Source organism: Hermetia illucens, chromosome 1 (genome assembly GCF_905115235.1).
Source record: "Hermetia illucens chromosome 1, iHerIll2.2.curated.20191125, whole genome shotgun sequence".
NCBI classification, from domain to species: domain Eukaryota; kingdom Metazoa; phylum Arthropoda; class Insecta; order Diptera; family Stratiomyidae; genus Hermetia; species Hermetia illucens.
The window spans coordinates 85,769,827-85,790,298 of NC_051849.1; the positions used below are offsets into that span (position 1 = coordinate 85,769,827).

General features: G+C 40.7%; 2 protein-coding genes across 5 annotated transcripts in view; both read left to right on the forward strand.

Annotated features, from left to right (window-relative positions):
- LOC119648492 overlaps window positions 1–20,472 on the forward strand; it is a 93,179-nt gene that overhangs the window by 48,609 nt on the left and 24,098 nt on the right. For all 4 annotated transcript variants that reach the window (XM_038050258.1, XM_038050270.1, XM_038050264.1 and 1 more), the window contains exon 2: window positions 15,071–15,406. In XM_038050258.1, the coding sequence (XP_037906186.1) occupies window positions 15,071–15,406 (336 nt within the window). The remainder of the gene's footprint in view (window positions 1–15,070; window positions 15,407–20,472) is intronic.
- LOC119648510 lies at window positions 12,846–13,632 on the forward strand. Its single transcript, XM_038050281.1, has one exon. It carries the CDS (start codon window positions 13,050–13,052, stop codon window positions 13,485–13,487), a length of 438 nt encoding a protein of 145 aa, XP_037906209.1. The 5' UTR covers window positions 12,846–13,049; the 3' UTR covers window positions 13,488–13,632.

The following is a 20,472-nucleotide window of genomic DNA, read 5'->3' on the forward strand; positions in this document are numbered from 1 at the left end:
TTTGCGGGCGGACCTTCACGGTTAATTTCGCCTACTTCTGTAGGTTTTTGTTATTTCCCCTCTTGGTGGTTATTCTGCCAAAAAATGATCCAAATGCTTAAAAAAGTGGTAGTCGGTTGGCGAAAGGTCCGGTGAATATGGTGGATGAGGCAGAGTCTGATACTGCAATTCGTTCAACTTTTGAACCATTGTTCTGGATTCATGAGGTCGTGCATTGCCGTGAAGGAGTATCACATCATATCTGTTGACTAATCTCGGTCATTGAATACTCAATTTTTGGTGCATTTCTTCGTGTTTTTCACAGTATTTCTGTGCATTTATCGTTTCTCTAGGTGCCATAAAAGAATAGTGGATAGCAGCAGTAGACCACCAAACAGTCACCATCACTTTCTTCGGATGGAGGCTCGGTTTCGGCATATGCTTGGGGGCTCATCAGCATCTAGCCATTGTGCTGATCGGCGACGATTGTTGTATAATATCCACTTTTCATCACATGTCACTATTCCGTGCAAAAAGGTATCGTTTCTATTACGGGAGAGTAAAGAACTGCATATTTCCATTCGAAGCGCCTTGTTTTGTTCCCTAAGGGCTTGCGGAACCCATTTGCGGAGGTTTTTCACCTTTCCAAGTTGTTGCAAGTGCCGGGAAACTGTCGGATAGTGCACGCTCAGTTTCTTTGCAATGTCTCTCATTCTCATCGTTATCAATCGATGGTCCTGGATGTCCACATGGCTCACTTTGATGGTTTACGTTACCTGACCGGAATTTTTCGAACCACCGTCGTGTGGTTCGTTCACTTAACGTATCAGCTTCAAATGCGCTGTTAATGTTCCTGGTTGCCTCCGCTGCTTTATGACCGAGTTTGAATTCATACAGAAAAGTGTACGTTCTTGGCTCTTTTCCATCCTTTTCAAGGTTTTGTGTAAACACAAAACCTTATTAAAATCGGTTTACTGTCTGTCTGTCTGTCCATCACAAGCATTTTTCTCGGAAACGGTTATAGCGATTGACGACAAATTTGGTACAAAGGTGTGAACTGTGAGCGTTCACGCATACAGTGAGTTACATCCTATTACGTCGAATTTAAGGTAGGGGGGGTCCCCATACATGCAAAATCGGGAGGGTGCCACTATATGGTGGCTGGGCTCCGAAATACCTTCCATACCTATATCTGTTCAAATAAAGTTAATAATAGTATATTACTATAATTTTTAGTAATTGGCTGCGAAACCCCCCTTAAGTTCATCTTAGCACCACGAAATTTGGCAGTGATGTAGGCTATAATGTAGGGCAAGTTTGGTAGAAATCGCACTATTACTAACAGAGTTATAATACATCAAAGTTGCTGCTTCTTCGAAAATTGAAGACTATGAATGTCAATATCACCCGCAAGTGGATACTCTCACATAATATATGGATATATTACGTGCTACGTACTAAGAAATACGGAAAACCTTTCGTAGCTGAAGCGTCCAGCTTCCGGTTTGCCGACTTGTTTTTTTTTATTCACTGTTATCACAACAATGGTCAAAACTGAAATGACTCCTTGATTAAATGTAGGAGTATTTATACTTCATTATCCGACACCAATAGCGCCAACTGGTGGTGGTTTGATACAGCAAAATCACAACTAACTTCACTTGACCAAAACGGCCATTTCGTATGCAATAACCTAATAGAATAGAGAAAAATAATTTATTTAGCATGTTAGTATCATATTAGAGAAATCTAATATGTATTTTGAAAAGAATTGTATCATACAGGATTCATTTGAATGAATGAGTCCATGAGTAGTGAGGAAGTAAGCAGATGTCGTCAATCAGAGCTAGGAAGAGTTCTTCAATATAAGGTCTGCTTCTTGCTTTAATATTTTCATGTATTAATATCCAATCAATATATTATAGTATGATCTCTATAACTTGCAAAGAAATAGAAATATAAAATGATTTTAATGACGTCCTGCTAACCGAAGTCAGAAATCCTCACAGCCATTTCTGTGATAAGCTATATCACGCTTCAGAATGATAACATTATTTTTATCAGTTGTTCAGAGATTGCTTTGAAGTGGATATATATTCCAAGTTTCAGACTTAAATTGACTAAAAAATCAATCGCTATGTATATTTACTTACCCCACTGCTCTTTAATATTTGCCCCTAGATATGGTGACAATTTGTCATCTCAAGGTAGTATCAAAATTATCTACATTATTTGCCACTTAATATATGTAGTCGCAAATTATTAGTATCATGTGATTGTTATCTGATGAAGCTCGTGTAAATTTCTTTACAAGTAACAAGTACATGCACTTCAAATATTTCCAAAATATTTTCCTCCCCAACAGATAAACATATTCAACATAAACGCTTACTGACTTTACGCTTATTTCTGATAAACGTGTGCGCTTGGTAGTTTGGTAGTTCAGTATCACCTTTCCACATGTTTACAGTTTTGGTAAATGAAAAACAATAAATAAACATCTGAAGAGAAGGATCATTCCCATATTCCAAATAAATTTGTTTATCATAACAATTTGCTGTTTCCAAAAAGAATGCAAGCATGCAGTATCAAATAATTCACTAACTTTGTAGGATGTACAAATTTGCATTGTTTGTTGACAAATGCAATGTGTATGGATTTCTTGATTTCTTTGCTTATCAATGTAGATCAGTTCATCTGAGGACACAAAACACACAAAAATTAGACTCGATTAAAGAATATATCAAGTCAAGGTATCAATACAAAATAGGTGTAACCCAGGGTTTTGCAATTTAAAGTAGAAATTTTCTTAAATCTAGTCAATAAATTCGAATGTTTCGAACAAATGAGCGATGTGAAGACTTTAGATCGTATTCATTTGGACAAGTCAACTGAAAATATCGCAGCTGTATTTAAAAATTTGACTGAAATCCGACATTTCTCTATTTGGAAATGATCACAGGAATTGCAAGGCACCCCGCATAAAGATGTTGTCCCACATGATTGACAAATTGATGCTATGGACGTGGACCGACCTTTGTTTTCAACATGGCTGAGGAATTATACTCAACTTGTCTGTCATAGCGTACATCTTTCAAAAAGCTGGCAATTTTGACTGAAACCTGAGCTCGAAACGACAGTTATAACGATAGCTTCCTTCTATATTGTAGATTATTTTTATTTTCGAGCAGACATGTGTTTCGATCACAACATGTGTCTTTCTTTAGTGCTATTTATACAGCTTGAAGCGCTGAAGTGTCCCAAGATCTTCCTTCCTAATAAAATCACCTTAATTTACTTCAGGACGTCCAGCTTCATTGATAAAAATCTTCTCAATGTTTGTGGACCTAATTCTTTTGGTGCTAGTTGAAATTATCATCATCAACGGCGCAACAACCGGTATCCGGTCTAGGCCTGCCTTAATAAAGAACTCCAAACATCCCGGTTTTGCGCCGAGGTCCACCAATTCGGTATCCCTAAAAGCTGTCTGGCGTCCTGACCTACGCCATCGCTCCATCTGAGGCAGGTTCTGCCTCGTCTTCTTTTTCTACCATAGATATTGCCCTTATAGACTTTCCGGGCTGGATCATCCTCATCCATACGGATTAAGTGACCCGCCCACCGTAACCTATTGAGCCGGATTTTATCCACAACCGGACGGTCGGGGTATCGCTCATAGGTTTCGTCATTGTGTAGGCTACGGAATCGTCCACCCTCATGTAGGGGCCAGAAATTCTTCGGAGGATTCTTCTCTCGAACGCGGTCAAGAGTTCGCAATTCTTCTTGCTAAGAACCCAAGTCTCCGAGGAATACGTGAGGACTGGCAAGATCATTTTCTCGTACAGCAAGAGCTTTGACCCTATGGTGAGACGTTTCGAGCGGAACAGTTTTCTTAAGCTAAAATAGGCTCTGTTGGCAGCCAACAATCGTGCACGGATTTCATCATCGTAGCTATTATCGGTTGTGATTTTCGACCCTAGATAGGAGAAATGATCAACGGTCTCAAAGTTCCTATCCTTATTCTTCGTGTTTGACCAGTGCGGTTTGATGTTGGTTGATTGGTTGTCGGTGCTCACGTTGCCACCATATACTTTATCTTGCCTTCATTGATGTGCAGCCCAAGATCTCGCCCCGATTGCCGCATGCTCGATCTGCATGAAGGCAGTTTGTACATCTCGGGTGGTTCTTCCAATAATGTCGATATCGTTAGTAAAGGCCAGTAGTTGGGTGGACTTAAAGAGGATCGTACCTCTTGCGTTTACCTCAGCATCACGGATCACTTTCTCCTTGTCGTAGACCGGTGTTGATGTCGAATGGTCTTGAGAGTGATCCTGCTGCTTTTATCTGGCCTCGCACATTGGTCAGGGTAAGCCTAGTCAGTCTTATCAATTTCGTCGGGATACCGAATTCTCTCATAGCTGTGTACAGTTTCACCCTGGCTATGCTATCATAACCGGCTTTAAAGTCGATGAATAGATGGTGCAACTGTTGTCCATATCCCAACAGTTTTTCCATCGCTTGCCGCAGAGAGAAAATCTGATCTGTTGTTGATTTGCCTGGAGTGAAGCCTCTTTGGTATGGGCCAATGATGTTCTGGTCGTATGGGGCTAATCGGCCTAGTAAGATAGCGGAGAATATCTTTTAGATGGTACTCAGCAACATGATACCTGTATAATTGCTTCACTGTGTGATATCTCCCTTTTTATGTATGAGACAGATAATGCCTCGCTGCCAATCGTCAGGCATTGATTCGCTGTCCCATGCCCTAAGCACAAATCGATGAACCACTTGGTGTAGCTGGTGGCCTCCATATTTATCATAACTAATTCGGCTGTGTTTCCATCGACTCCTGGCGACTTATGATTTTTAAACCGATGAATTGCACGGACTGTCTCTCCTATACTTGGTGGTGGCAGTATTTGTTCGTCGTCTTCAGTTGGCGGATTGTTCGGTAGTTCATCAAAGTACTCAACCCATCGCTCCAATATGCGCATTCTGTCGGAAACCGATATCCCTCTTTGTCTCGGCAGGATGAACATCGAGGTGTATAAGGCTTGATCCTGCTGACTTGTTGGTAAAACTTGCGCCCCTGTTGCTATTGCTCCCTGTACTTTTCGAGTTCACAGACTTGTTGGTTCTCCCAGGCTCGACGCAGTTCGTGATAAGTCTCTGCGCGTGCCCGGGTCCTTTGTAAATGCAACATAACTCAATATGCAGCATCCTTCCGTTCCGTTGCTAGCTAACATTCAACGTCAAACCAGCCGTTCCGACTCTTTATGCGACTGGGGTCAAGTATGTTTGTCGTCGTATTTATGATAACGTTTTTCAGGTGATTGTAAAGATTATTTGTTGATGCTTCATCTCCGGGATTTCTGTTGACTGCGGTTATTGCGGCATGTACTTCCCTCTTATAGGTGTTGCGGAGGGCTGTGTTGTGGATGGCTTCAGTATTCACTCTCACCTAATTGTCAAAGGGGATTGTAGGTGGTGTCGTAATTCGAGCTCAGAGCACCATACCAACGAGATAGGATAGCATTATTGTGATTTTTTTCTGATTTTACGATTGATTAGTTTCTGACAATGAGTCCTGTCTCACTTTAAGTTTGCACCTTTGAGTACCTTATTTTGTAGCGCATATCGAAATTAAGAGCTTTTTGTAAAACGACGAACTGAAACCTTTCATTTGATACCCCCACATGAATACATTTGAGGAAAAAAGAAACTTGATCTCGCGTTTAAATGTATAGTTTAAAATCCACCCAAATTCACTCACTTTATGTTTGAAATTGCATAGTTTCCATATGTACATGCGTGTGACAGACAGACAATAAGACAAATTTAATAAGTTTTGTCTTACATTTTCCTAGTCAGCTTGTCGTAGGACAATCAGATGGGATAGGAAACTGGAGTAACTCTACCGAACTATTATATTATCTTTTTCCCTAATCTTAGCATTTTGTTTTTATTTTGCCGAGGATACTAATGACTAGATTATAAGGGAACCCTGCTTCTTAAACTAGGTTTGTGACCAGCATGTTACACACATAATATTGAGTAGTTATTATTTAAACAACTCATCAGAAACAACAATTCCTCTCCAATCATCCACTGTGCGAATATTTGGTTCCAATGGCCAATCAAACATTTGTGGGATGGTCTTACTTAAAAACAAAAGCTAGCCCTCGAGCAGGTTAACATTTGCAGCATAAAGAAAACGCCCATTTGTGTCAAACATATAGTATAATCCTTTTCCCGATAATTCAACGGATTGCTTACCACTGGTAGATACCGGTCACAGTATTGAATAGCTGAGTGGCACTAACGAAAGTATTTAGGAAATTCTTTCTTCCATCAAGCTTCTATTATTCTCCTCAGGACCCTCCTCTCGAAGCTAATGATCACTTTTTCGGAAGCTTGTGTTAGGGATAGCTGAGTGTTAGGGATAGCTGAGTGGTTAGAGCACAAGGCTGTCGTACGGAAGGAGTACCTGAGTCAAATCAGGGTAATAATCTCGGGCGAGCGCAATGCTGACCCCATTGCCTCCTAGTGTACCGTTACGGTCTTGAATGAAGTGCTCTAACACACTTCAAGGCCCTGATCCAACATGGATTGTTGCGCCAACGATTATTATTATTATTATTATTATTTCATCCATGCAAACAGTTCATTGCGAAATGGACGCGCGTCATATGTACGCACAGTTTGGTTGTCAACCAGGTTACTAGTCTGTCGACTGCTTGATTGAACACCACTTCGGCATGTTCTTGTAATAATAAAATTGGTTATGGGAATGCTGATGAAATTCAGCAGACGGAACATAAAATTAGGAACTTGGGGATGAATAAATTGTGAACCACGCTTACCAGCGTGATGTGGACTATTGAAGTAGTCAACGAAATTCTATTCAGACTTTTCAGCCAGCGCATGTGCTAATATATCGGAAGAATGAGGTGTGAATTGTAAAGTAGCCAAGAAAGAAATTCATTTTTGAAACTGTGATTATTTCAAAACGTAATAAGGAACGTACGCTGGGAGTATCAATGTATATCACGGCCATTGCATTTCAATAACTATTATATAACGAGAGAAAAGTTCACGTTCTGCGTCCGCACAGGTTCTCATATCTTGTATCTTATGTGACTATTCGATGTCAAAGTGGAACTAGCGAGTGTGTGAGTGTCCGATCTAATTTAACTAATCAGGTGGGTGAGAGATTGGAAAGAACAGATCTTTCCAAAAAAACACGACATAAACAAGTCGAGTTACTCATCTTCTGTAAGGAACTCTCTGTACACGGTTCTCCATTCGTACTTAGCTAAAAATGTAAAATATTCCTTCATTAATTGCGAAACTCCAGAGATACATATCATACACATGTGTGCCTCGAGCATTTTATACTGATATACAAATAACTGGAAAAAGCTAAAAAACGAAAACTAAAATGTTCCCATGGACCCCGCCTTTTATATAAGTTCAGTTTATATGATGATGACGTCTTAGAGTGCAATAAATTTGCGTAAAATGCAAAAATTTGAACGTCCACAACTTTGTTAATAATAGTTAGAATTCATTTAAACTTCGCAAAATTATGCCTTATAATATCTCTTTAGGTATGAAAAGTTTTATGTATTTCTTATATATTTGAGTGGACATTTGTGGGGTCTAGTTCGTAAGGTCGTATGTTAGAAAATTGTCGAAAATTAGTTAAACATGGTACTAGATAGTCCATTTTAAGTCGCATTGAATGGTATCAAAATGTTTTTCCGTACGGCTTTCATTCAGGGTGAAATTGACCTTCAAAGTCGGTTTTAAAATCAGCAGTCACATCTTTTGGGAATCAGTTTTAAAACAAGTTACAAAAGGTTTTGTGTATTTTTTATTTAAGGGGGTCATCCCGTGTGAAGGCCGTTTTTTTTTGCCTTTTTTTTGAAAAATTATTTTGAAGGACTGGATAAAGGTAGAAACGTGATTTTTTCACCATATGTTTATTGATATCTCTAGTATATGTGATAAATTTTTCAGCTTGATTTCGTAGCTAATTTTCGGAATAGGTGTTAATTTATGCACCCATCTCCAAAAAAAGATGTTTTTCTGCTGCCACGCTGGAGGGCGCTGTGTTTATCTGAGGTAAAAAAACTAAACGGCATTTTAATGTGGACAATATTCCACGGTCCGCAAACTAGGATAATTAGAAAATATTAAAAGGTAAATTTTTGGTGGGCTTTTGAACTAATTTTTTTGGATTTTGGTGTTTTTTCGCGGCTTTTTTTATGAATAAAAAAAAAACGACCCGTCCGATTGCAATTATCCTAGTTTGCGGACCGTAGAAATATGTATTAAAGAAGCCGTGAAAATTTCAAAGAATTCGGTTGGATAGATTTTGAGCTATGGTGGCAGCCGATTTTCAAGATGCAGTTTCGAGAAAAACGCATTTGAAAATTTAAATGTGATTATCAACAGTAAAATTTTAACTCACCATTAATCTGCTATACCTGGTCCATAGAGAGCACCCTCCGTTTCTTCAAAAAAGTCTTGTAAGGCCGATTGTTGCTCTCTGGTGTCAATTGTGGCTCTTTTAGCGAGGTCAGTCGATCGTCGTTCGGACCGCCAAATTCGCACTTCATTACGGCGGTCGGTATAAACCTGACATATGTGACCAACTTGACATCCCATTGTCACTAGGATTTTGAGAATGCAATTGAATCCTTCATTGAAAATAATTACAGCCAGAAAAGTGGCTATTTCTACGACCTTGGCCCCAGAATGAAGGTGTTTAGGAGCGAAAGCTCAGATCAATGCATTTAACGACTCATTGTTATTCTGGGTCTCTGCTCCTAAACATCTGTTCAACAGATCATCTCGTGACAAATCTTCGTAGATTGGTTTGATGACTGTTTGAACTTCTTCAGTCAAAGGTGCCTTCTCGTGGCGAAAACTATCCAGTTCTCCTTTAGCTTCCACTTTGCGCCATTTGCACCAACTGTCCTCGCCTGCTGGACAATTTTGATGCTGAGGATTTTCGTCTGTAGAACATATATGGAAGAAAGTTTCCCAAATTTCTTGCTTCATTCCTTCTATCGAATTTGCGTGTCGACGAATAGCTAGCCCAGAAAATGTAGTGAGGTCCTTATCAGTAAGTTTTCCAGCCCCTTTTCCACCAATACCTTTGTGATTCTTCTTTGCATTTCTAAGCCGCGTTCCCATTCTTTTCTCGACATGTCCTACATATTCCTTTTTTACTACTACGTATATTTTATTGTTTGCAGGAATTTGCAGAAATCCCGGAGAAAACTAAAGCAAAATCCAATATACAATATACAAAACTTGTCGCAATTGGAACATCCATGTTCATGCTTGCTAGAAGTTTCTTCGCTGATGTTGATGCGAAGTCCTTTTTCTTCTCTGATAAGTATCGATTCCCATGAAATACTCGTTTTTTAGTGCGAGCATGACGTTGAACGTTAAAGCGATCTCCCTTCGTATGATCCATTTAAAAAAATCACTGAACACACAAACAGCACAATAGTTACAACAAAATATAACTGAGTATAGCTTGAAAGCCTTTCAGTGCTCACTCTAGACTGGATTATCCTTTTTATTCCAAAGAGCAAATAAGTTTAGACAATTGATCTTTTTATATTTATATTTGTGTTCGAATTTATAAGGCTCAGGTAAGAAACTAACAGGTAAAAAAGGATTCGATGCTCTTTCTCATCGAGTACTCTAGCCGCTGCTGTAAACTCCTTACCTGTTTAACCCTGTAATTTCTCAAGGACTCGGAATATCGGAAAATCCCTTTGCCCACATATTCTTCACTATATATAGATACAATTCATGCAAAAAAAAAAATCGATTTCTCCAACCCGACACACGGGATGACCCCCTTAAACACATTTGAGTGTGCATTTGTCCCGTTAGCACGTAGCAAGTAATATATGCATATATTATGTGAGAGTATCCACTTTCGGGTGATATTGACATTCATTAATTCATTTGACCTATTATAATTTTGTTAGTAATAGTGCGATTTCCAGCAAACTTGGTAGGATCATGTTCTATGTTATAGCCTACATCTGCTAGTGCTAAGATGAACTTAAGAGGGGTTTTGCAGCCAATTATTAAAAGTTATAATAATATACTATTATTAACTTTATTAGAAAAGATAGAGGAGGCCAGGGGCCCAGGGAGCATATAGTGGCAGCCTTCCGATTTTTTTCAGATTTTTCGGTTGGGTAGTTTCTGAGAGTGGGTCCGTTAAAGAAGTGATCACTTTCGACCCCCGCACTCCCCACCTTTCCAACAAATGTCAAAACTAAGAGCGTGTTCGGAAAGTATTAATGGAGACATCCCCCTTTTGCATGTATGGGGACCTCCCCTTAAGTTCGGCGTAAAAGGATGTAACTCACTGTATGCGTGAGCGTTCATAGTTCCCACCTTTGCACCAAATTTGGTGTCAATCGCTGCAACAGTCTCCGAGAAAAATGCGTGTGACGGACAGACAGACAGTAAACCGATTTTAATAAAATTTTGTTTTAGACAAAACCTTAAAAAGACGTTTTTGGAATATGTGATTTTGGAACTAAATGTCCCATTTATAGCTAGCTCGTAATATCACTTTAGCATAATCCTGACATTTCAAATTTTAGACTGCAGTAAATTTGCACAAAAGCGACAACTTTGTTAGTAATAGTGTGATTCCCATCAAACTTGTTAGATCATACTTTATATCATTGCTTATGCAATTGCTGAAGTTTATGATTCTCGAATAAACCTAAATTTAAAAAAAAATATAGTAATATTCTATTAAATATACCTTGGAAGAGGTTTTAAAGCCTAGACATCGTATAGTAGCAAATTGGCGATTTTTCTCAGATTTTTCAGTTATGTAGTTTCTGGGATGGTCCCGTCAAATAAGTAATCATTTCCCAGTCCGAAACCCCCCGCCCATTTATAACTAATATTATAATTAATATTAGTTTGGAAAAGAATTAATCTTTCATTTAATATCCTACACAACTATATTCCCCAACAAAAAATACATCCCCCTTTTACATGTATGGGTTCCCCTTAAATTCAATGCGAATTTCGAAACGTCAACGCCGCGGATAGGGGCTGACCTTTCAGCGAAGAACTTTGGCTATCGGAAAGGTATCGAGGGTTCCCAGAATACTCACTGCTGTACCAACGGAGACTTCTGACATAGTGGAAAAAGATGCTTTCTACGAACAATTACACGGAGTTTAGGGGAAACTTACGAAAGGTGACATTGTGATCGTGATGGGTCATCAAAAATGATCTTTTTTCTAGTGCTACACAAGTTGTCAGTCACATCTCGAAGGCGTGTCATAACATTTGGCTGATTACAGAATCGTGGGAACGGATCGATGAACAGAAGGAATTGAAGACTCATTGACCGCTGCGAATGATGGCGGGCGTAACGCGCTCGAACTCCGATACCGGCGAAATCCTGAGAGGATCACAGCAGGGTGCGTGGTGACAAAAGGGAATGTGTTATTGCTGATTGATGATATTGATGTGAAGAAGTGTATACCGCATCATGAAAGAACTTGCCATGTGGTCGTCGTATCACATGCGGGGAAGTTCTGCCTCTGGTGGATGGAATCGCCAGCCACCGTAACATGTGCGTTGAAACGGAGTAGAATCGCTGGGCTTGACGGTCTCCCCGCAGAGTTATTTATCGCTGTACCTGTAGTAACTGCTCCTTCCATTCGAACGGAAATCTTAGAAATCCAAGATTTTTCTCAGCGAGTGGAAAAAGGGATGATGGATAAAATTCCAAATAAGAGCACCCGTTTCGAATGTGACAATTGGAGGGGCATCTGAGTGCGCCCTGCCGTTGCAAAGATAGTTGCTAAAATAATCCTGGAATGCATCAGAGGACATCTCGGAAGTTTGATCGACAGAGAGCAGGCAGGTTTCCGCTCCGGATCCTCTTGCATTGACCACATCAACACCCTACGGATCACTTTGGAGTAGTGCGCGAAGTTTAGATCTTCGCTTCACCTGCTCTTCAAAAACTTCGAAACTTTTGATAGCGTTAACAGGGAGTGTATCTGGAATGCTCTACATAGGAGGGGCATTCCGGAAAAACTAATAGTTATTATCAGAGTGACATATGATGCGCAAAATTCCATATACTGCACCAAGGTAAAATCTCAGAGGAATTTGAAGTCCAAGTCGAAGTCCGCCGAAATTCCATGTTGTCACCGATATTATTTCTTCTTATTATCGGTTCATGTCTAGAGGACGTAGAGGAATTCAATGGATCGCACCAACTTAACGCAGAACAGTAGAAGAGTACCAGCGACCCGCGAGTGATAGCGGGTAAATGTGGTTGAGGCGCTATACCCCACCAACGAGTGAATAGCAACCATGTATATGTGAATTTAAAATTTTTTTTCCTTTCTATTTTCAAAAGTGCATTCGATTCTGGGCTATCCTCTATAGGAATGATTACAAATGCTCTTTGGACATTTTGAGAATTTGGTTCGCGACAATATACCAAAGTAAAAATGTAAAGCAACGAAGGATTGAGTGTTTATGGCCTTGCATGAGTAGATGATTTATATAGAAGGTTATGGGGCTGTAAACAGAGGGAAGGGAGATGCGGTCATTGCACGACAAACCAGGATCCAACATCATTTTATTCTTCAATTGTTGCAGAATTATAGCAGTTAAATAAACACATTACTGACACGCAACGCTTATAGCGTTGCGTGGAAATATTTATAAATTCATTATAACTGCATTCAGTAAGATAGAAGCAAACTAAGGACACCAATCTATTAAACAATTCAAAATCACCTAGCAATGCAATCGATCACTTTAGCAACGAACATAAACAATTGGATCAATAAGAAAAATGTTTTCAATTTACGACGTAGAGCAGTTACTTGAGCTTCACTAGGATATACAAACGTTCAATCTGAAAATCGAAGAAATTCCCAACGAGTTCTAATTTATTGCAGAGTGAAACTGTTATTGCATTTTGCTATTAGCGTGTCGCATCAAAATTGCAACGAGTATAGTCAACTAAATAGGACACAATAATGTTACCTTCAACTGCGGTTCCGAAGAAAACATCGACCAGCCTTCTATGTGAATTGACTCGTCTAAAATCACAGCAAAAATATCTGGAATGCAGCCAAATGAAAATTAATCCGGAACATTATGACGATGGCGATGAAGACAAGGACACTGTATATGAAATTGAAAACCTAAAAGCCAATTTGGAAAATCAGCTGAATGAATTTCGTGAAGCAGCTCGTCGTGACGTTCAGGATGTTTGGATTTTCATTAACGCAATTAAGGATGACGTTTTCAACCAGGAGAACTTTCAAAAGTGTACAGTGAACGGAATTCGTGACAGAATAATTGGAATCAATTTGCATTTGAGTAAACTCATAGATAAAAATAGGGGATGTTTGCAAGGATTGCAAAAGTCTTATGAAGAATTGAACAGTGGTTACAAAATTAAATTTTTGTGATGGTTTGCATCTATTTCAATTTAAAATAGTAACTCAGACAGATTTTAAATTCGTTTTCCTTGGTAATACGATAATACGAAAGGAGAGAATAATTAATTCCGGAGGCACAGTATTTGCATGATAATAAATAACTTTTGGTCGGAAATGGAAAATTTTTCTTTGGTTTTTATTCAACCCCGTTGTTTGTTGTTTTCTATGGGTCGGCTAGCTATTTTAGTATTGATTGGTTGATAGACTACAGCCGAGAAAAACTCGTTTGGCATAATGAGAAAGATAACCCCAGATGCACGGACCGCCTTAATCTAGATCGAATAGGCGACCTATTTATTCTTCTTTTTCTATGGCGTATATTCTGATGTCGGTCCTTAGCCTTCCAAAGTCTTCGTCCGCATTCTTCTTGATGATGCAACCGCGTGCTCGGAAGCGGAGCATCATATGACTTGCCCACTTGGTTTTCCAAGTGGTCGCTTACCTTCCACCTTGCCTTTGGATAGGCCCCAGGAAATTCTTCTGTCTGCCATGCAGTTCACATGGCCTGTCCACTGAAGCTTTCGAATCGTAATTCGAATGGCGGCTTCTGGTTAATTGTATAATAGGTACAACTCACTGTTGTATCTCATTACACATCACCCGTCTACCCTCATTATCATACATCGTGGATATTTTTTCAATTGCAAAGGTGTCGCCATCCCTTCGAAGACAACAGTTCAAACTTTATAAAATTTCAAAATCGATTTACCATCTAAATTTCAAAATGCGAAGAGCAACAGAACCTATTTCATCTTACAAAAACTCATCTCACCATATGGTTGAAGCTCCTACTATACGAGGGAATCCTGCCAGTCCTTTGTGTTTCTCACAGAGTTGGGTTCATAGCAAGAGAAATTGCTAACTCTTGGCTGCATTCAAGTGAAGAGTCCTCTGAAGAATTTTTGACCCTCTACAGGAGGATGACCGCTTTTGTAGCCTATATGATGACGAATTTATTAACGATAGCACAACCGCCAGATTGTGATTGAGATCCGATTAAATAGGCTAAGGTGGAAGTGTCAGGATTATTCAATAGTTGTTACAGATATTGAGTTGGTAGACCTCGGCGCAAAACCGGGATGTTTGTAGTTCCTTATTAAGACAGGCCTAAACAGGACATCGGCTTTTGCGCCATTGATGATGATATGATGAAAGCTTGGAATTATACAATTTCTTGCCAACTATTGCAATAATCATAATGAAATTTGGATTATTTAACTTCTGCAGACGACAACAGTGCCTTGAACTATCAGGAATTTAAACTCTTTAGTCACGTTTCAAGGGCCACTGATTTTTTAAGAATAGCAAAAATTCAATCAATGTGCAAGCATAAGTCATCTAATTTTTCTTTAAAATTATCTTCACTCAATTATTGATATGAGCAGACGAATTGACCATATACTTATATTATATCTTTTCAACAATGGATTATTCTTATTTCAATTGATAAAAACATTCGCACTTTCCTCTAAGGGGAGTGATCAACAAAATAAGTCCATTAAATCCAATTTCTCGACTTTTCTTTAATCAATCATTTTCTGATTCCTTTGCAGGTGGCCATAAAAATAATCGACAAAACATGCCTAAACGAAGAATATTTAGCGAAAACTTTTCGAGAGATATCCATTCTCAAAATTCTACGACATCCGCACATCACACGACTCTACGAAGTAATGGAATCACGAACTATGATATATTTGGTCACAGAGCTGGCATCACAAGGTGAAATTTTCGACCATCTTGTGGAAAAGGGGCGAATGAAAGAACAAGAAGCGGCACGGGTATTTGCACAACTCATATCAGCCGTTGAATACTGTCACTTGAAAGGCATTGTACATAGAGATCTTAAGGCCGAAAATATTTTACTTGATAGTGATATGAATATTAAGGTAAGTTAAATATAATATGACAAATTTATTCCTTCAATGAATAAATCATACCATTTGTTAAATACTCCATGCAATTTATATCTTTTTGATTTAACTTTTGACATTTTTCTTCTTTCTTTTTTCCTATTAATACCACCAAGAAGACAATAGCATACCTTAGCAGAGCGTCTCCATAAATCACACCTCTGCAAGAACCCTACACTATTTCATACTTTCGTCCTTCGCAATGTAATGTTTTAAGTGCATCTAGAACGATTGAACTGCATATGTTTGGGACATTTGAATTGACAGAGAGTCATTTCGAACATAGGTATCTTTTTAGGAATAGATTACCTTCCATTACAGCAACCTTGTAGCTTCTCGGCGATTACAACTTAAGAAATGTGGTTGGTGGTTCCTCGCACACTAGCTCGCGGCTTCCGATTTGCTCGATTTAGCGATTGTGTTTTCCAAATCTAAAAGCGTTTTGTTTTACGTCGATTAAGTATTCTCATCGCATGTAACGTTGTTCCTTAGGTCTCTTTCATTGCAGGTAGCACCGGTTTTCGAATTCTTCTGCCCTATATTCATGCGATATATAAAGCGTATTCTAGCGTCTAGTTTTTATCTAATGCGATTTTATAAATGTGTAGTCTATTGTTCTTATAGACCAGCTCCGGCCTTGATTTCAGTATGGAAACGCTAATTTAACTGGCAAAAATATCGATCGAAACACTATTACTAAGTTATGTCTAACTTAGGCAAATGCCTGTGTCTGCCCCAGACAATAGACAAACAAATGTTCCTTTTTTCTCAGCCAAATATTTGCGCTTGTAACACACAATTGTCTTTGTCGGACAAACGTCTGTATCAAACAAAGTCATGTGCCTGACTGTGCCAGACTGTATATCTCAGACATAAGACAGACGGATGTCTCTGTCGTCGTTAGGCAACAGGCAGATAAATTTCTGCGTTTGTGTCAAACAAACACCTGTTTCATACAAAGTGCGTATCTGCGCAAGGCAAATGCTTGTATCTGAGGCAAATATCTGTGTCTGTTTCGACCTCAGTCAACAGACAGACAAATGTCAATGCTTGTGTCAGACAGATATTCGCTTCTTCTTTAGCCTTTGTCCACTCAGCACCAATTTTGGCTTGTTTGGATCGAATGCGTCATTTTTCTTGGCCATTGACTTGATCCGGATGGAGACGCTAGGCTCTCGAATCACCATCTAGTGGATCAAGCTATCTTGGTTTCGCTATGCCTCTTGGACGTTTCCCATTGATCCTGATGGTCAGGTTAACCTTAGCTAGTAAGTTCTCTTTGAGACCAATTACATGATCGCATCATCGAAGCCCCCTTTCTGACAATTTTTCGGCTCAGTCCTCATTTTGAATGTGATTACAGCGGTGCAAACCGCTGATCCAATACACTTTTCGTCTCCAATGCAACGAGGTGCCGTTTATTGTCTGCCAACATTCAGAACCATAGAGGGCTCAGAGTGCAAGTTGCCGCAATGGATACCAGGAGGGTTGGTGTAACACACGATCAAAGGCCCCCTCTAAATCCAGCAATGTAACGTAAAGAAGGCAAGGCTTTCCACAATATTTCCCATGAGTAACTGTGCAGTGTTTATTGCGTCAATTATTCCAAAACTCTTGACAAACCCTTTTTGATTCAAAACAGAAATCAACGACTGATGTGGAGGATGGCCGGAGGGAACGGCTTTGCCGACAAATTACAGTGCGACATCTTATAAGTCTATTTGTGTCCCACTGAAAAATGTAGGAAAAATAGAAAACTGTTTAATAAATACTATATTGAAAAATATAAGCTCATGATTTTCACCCAAATCAACAATAAGCATCGTGATCTTTATTGCGTGGGAGATCAGATAGGCTTTAGCTTAGTGCATATTATCAAATCACTTAATAACGGCCAAATCCTTATAAATTACGTCTATATTCACTTTATTATTAAACCTCAATTTTTTACGATCTTTTGTTGGTCGGCAGACATTACTGGAGCCTTATTGAGACTGTTAACAAATGTCATTTTTGACATTTGTCCCCCCAGTCTTATGTCAGTCCGTCAGTTGTTGCTGCGGCCATTGAATGCAGCGGAAGAGGCGAATTCATAATGGCGCCTAGGATCGCGTCTCCGGTGTGCCGTCACATTACTCCGCCTCCAGCTGAAACCGCGCGAGTTTAGCGGAGCAAGCCGACCACGTGATCCCGCCAACGAGAATCATGAGGCGAATCTGACGCTTCGCAGCCGCTTTTTTTAAGGGGACCGCCGGCTCGTCGAACGCTTTCAGCTTCGACAAGCCACTTGGGCCCGCCTCGGAAGTCGAGCTTGAATGAGTGCTCGTCTCGTTCCAGCATTTTGAAGGGGCCCTCGTATGGTGGTTGCAGCGGCATCCGAGGAGCGTCCACCCGAATGAAGTTCTGAATAGACGTCTCAAGGTCCGTGGGAGTGCTAACCTCCACTGTCGGGGACGATGGAGTTGGCCGAATCTTCAAAACTGCGTCCCTGCGCAGACGCAGCATTCCTAAGTCACTTAACCCTGCTTTGATGTCCAACACAGGGTCGGCGGGGAGCCTCAGATTCTCCACGGGGCTGGCCTTGAATTTCCTTCGTTGGGCTTTGCGGAGGCCGAGAAGGATGAAAGGAAGGATGAGCCATTAACGCGGCCTTCAACGTCCGGTGCCAACGTTCTAGGATATCATTGGACTGTAGATGGTATGCAGTAGTCCTATGCCGTTTAAAGGAAAAGGACTTTTCTAACTCCGCGAAAAGAGTACATTCATTCCATGGTCCCACTGGAACACCAATGCGTGGAATCCACTCTCGACAGAGAGCCTCGGCATATGATTGTGTCGTAATGTCAGACAGAAAAAAGTATTGCTTCAGGCCACCGCGCAAACCTGTCGATGACTTTGAGCCAATACTTGAATCCGTACGGGTCTCGCAGATGGATGGTGGAACCCCTTACCGTCCGATCCCTCTGCCGGTCGAGTTCAATCTTCTTCGTAGTAAGAAGAGCCCGAACATAATGCGCAATACGATTCCACCTGCCAGCGCTCTTCAGCATCTCTCTGACAATGTTGTCTGGAGAGAGCTCCCCTGTGTCTGCATAAAGCTGCTGGCGGAGGCCGTCCCACCTCTCGTAAGAGAAAAATGTGTGTTCAGCGTCATCCGCCACTCTATTGCAGAACACACAATCAGGAGATCCTTCCCAACCCTGTGCAGGTAAGACTGAAAACCTCCATGCCCACTTAGAAGTTGGGTAAGGAAGTAATCAATCTCACCGTGCTTTCTGTTCAAACACGGGTCTAATTTGTCGATGAGCCGCGCAGTCCACTTTCCCCTTGGCTCATTTTGCCAAGAAAGTTGCCACTCGTTAAGGGTGCGTTGACGTTCTTCACGGGCAACCAGTTCTCTTAAGTTTTCGCTCTTACGGCGATAGATAGCTTTGCGCTCCTTGGCAAGGAGGGCAACGGGGATCACTCCCGCAATCACCATCACAGCCGGTTCGGAGGTGCGATAAGCAGACGCCACTCGCAAAGCTCCCCGCCTCTGCACTTGAGCGAGGCGTTTACGATGCACCTCCTTGTCAAGAGCATCAGCCCATACCTCCGCACCATAGAGAAGGACGGACTGCGTTGCTCCCATGAGGAGACATCTCCTAGTTGATATAGGGCCGCCGACATTGGCCATTAGCCGACTCAAGGCCGCGACTCCTACTGCAGCCCTGTCCGCGGCTGCTTTGATTTGCTCGAAGAAGCTCATCTTCGAGTCGAGCATTAAACCAAGGTATTTAATCGCTGGTTTTGACTCTATAGTCAACTCGCCGATCGATATGGGACGCAAGGTCGGGCTTCTCCTTCTGGTTAGGATGACTACTTCGGTTTTTTCCAGCGCAAGGGATGGTTGGTGATGGCAGTATTTATCCGTCATCTCCAGTTAGCGGAAACTTGCTGATATTTTGGTTGTTGAGTTCATCAAAGTATTGGCTTTCCTTCTTTATCTCGACAGGATGAGCATCGTGGTATGTAAGGCTTCATCTTTTTGATTTCTTGGTAAAACTTCCTGAACTTCTCGAGTTCACAGACTTTTTGGTTCTTCCTGGATTCCTTTTTCTGTCTGTTAAGTCGCTTCTCCACTCGTCGAAGTTTGTGATAGGTCTCGGCACGTACCCGCGTTCTTTGAAACTGCAGCATTGCCCGGTATGCAGCATTGTCCCGTTCCATTGCTAACTTACATTCATCGTCGCAAAAATCGTTCCGATTTTTTTAGGACTGGGCCAAGTTTGTTTGTTGATATGAATGATAACATTGTTCAGGTGGTTATAAAGATCATTTGTTGATGCTGCATCTTGAAGACCTCTACAACTGCGGGTATTGCGGCGTCCATTTCCCCCTAATGCGTGTTACGGAGGGCTTCGTTGTGGATGGTTTCAGTATTGACTCTCACCTGTTTGTTAGAGGGGATTCTAGGCGGGGTTGTAATTCGAGCCCGGAACATTATGCCAACGAGATAGTGATTCGAGACTATATTGGTCCCCCTATATGTTCTGACATTCACCAAAGCTTTAGAGGTGGCGGCGTTCAATCAACACGTGGTCTATTAGTTGAAATTGGTTCCATCTGGAGAGGTCTATGTATGTTTATGAATCGCTTTCCGCACAAACCATGTACTTCCAACAACAATCTCGTGCGACACTGCTAATTGAATAATGGGCAGTCCGTTGTCATTGGTGTGTCTATGTAAGCTATGGGTGCTGAAGTATCGCCTGAATACAGGCTCCGTCCCTACTTAGCTGTCCAAGTATGATTTTGATATCATATCTGGGACAGGGTTCGAAGTATCCTTCTCCGACTCTGTAGTCTTCTCTATAAGGCCGACAACATTAATGAGGCTTATATTTTGAAATTTGCCTCGCAATGTTTATGTTTTCAAAGCCGGTAACAGCCGGTTTCATTTTTTGGCTGAATAAGAGACTTACTCAGAGTACATGGTTTGCTGAATGGCCGCTGTAATATATGGTGTAACGGCTCTTCTCCAGAAAACTGGTCTCTGTTCA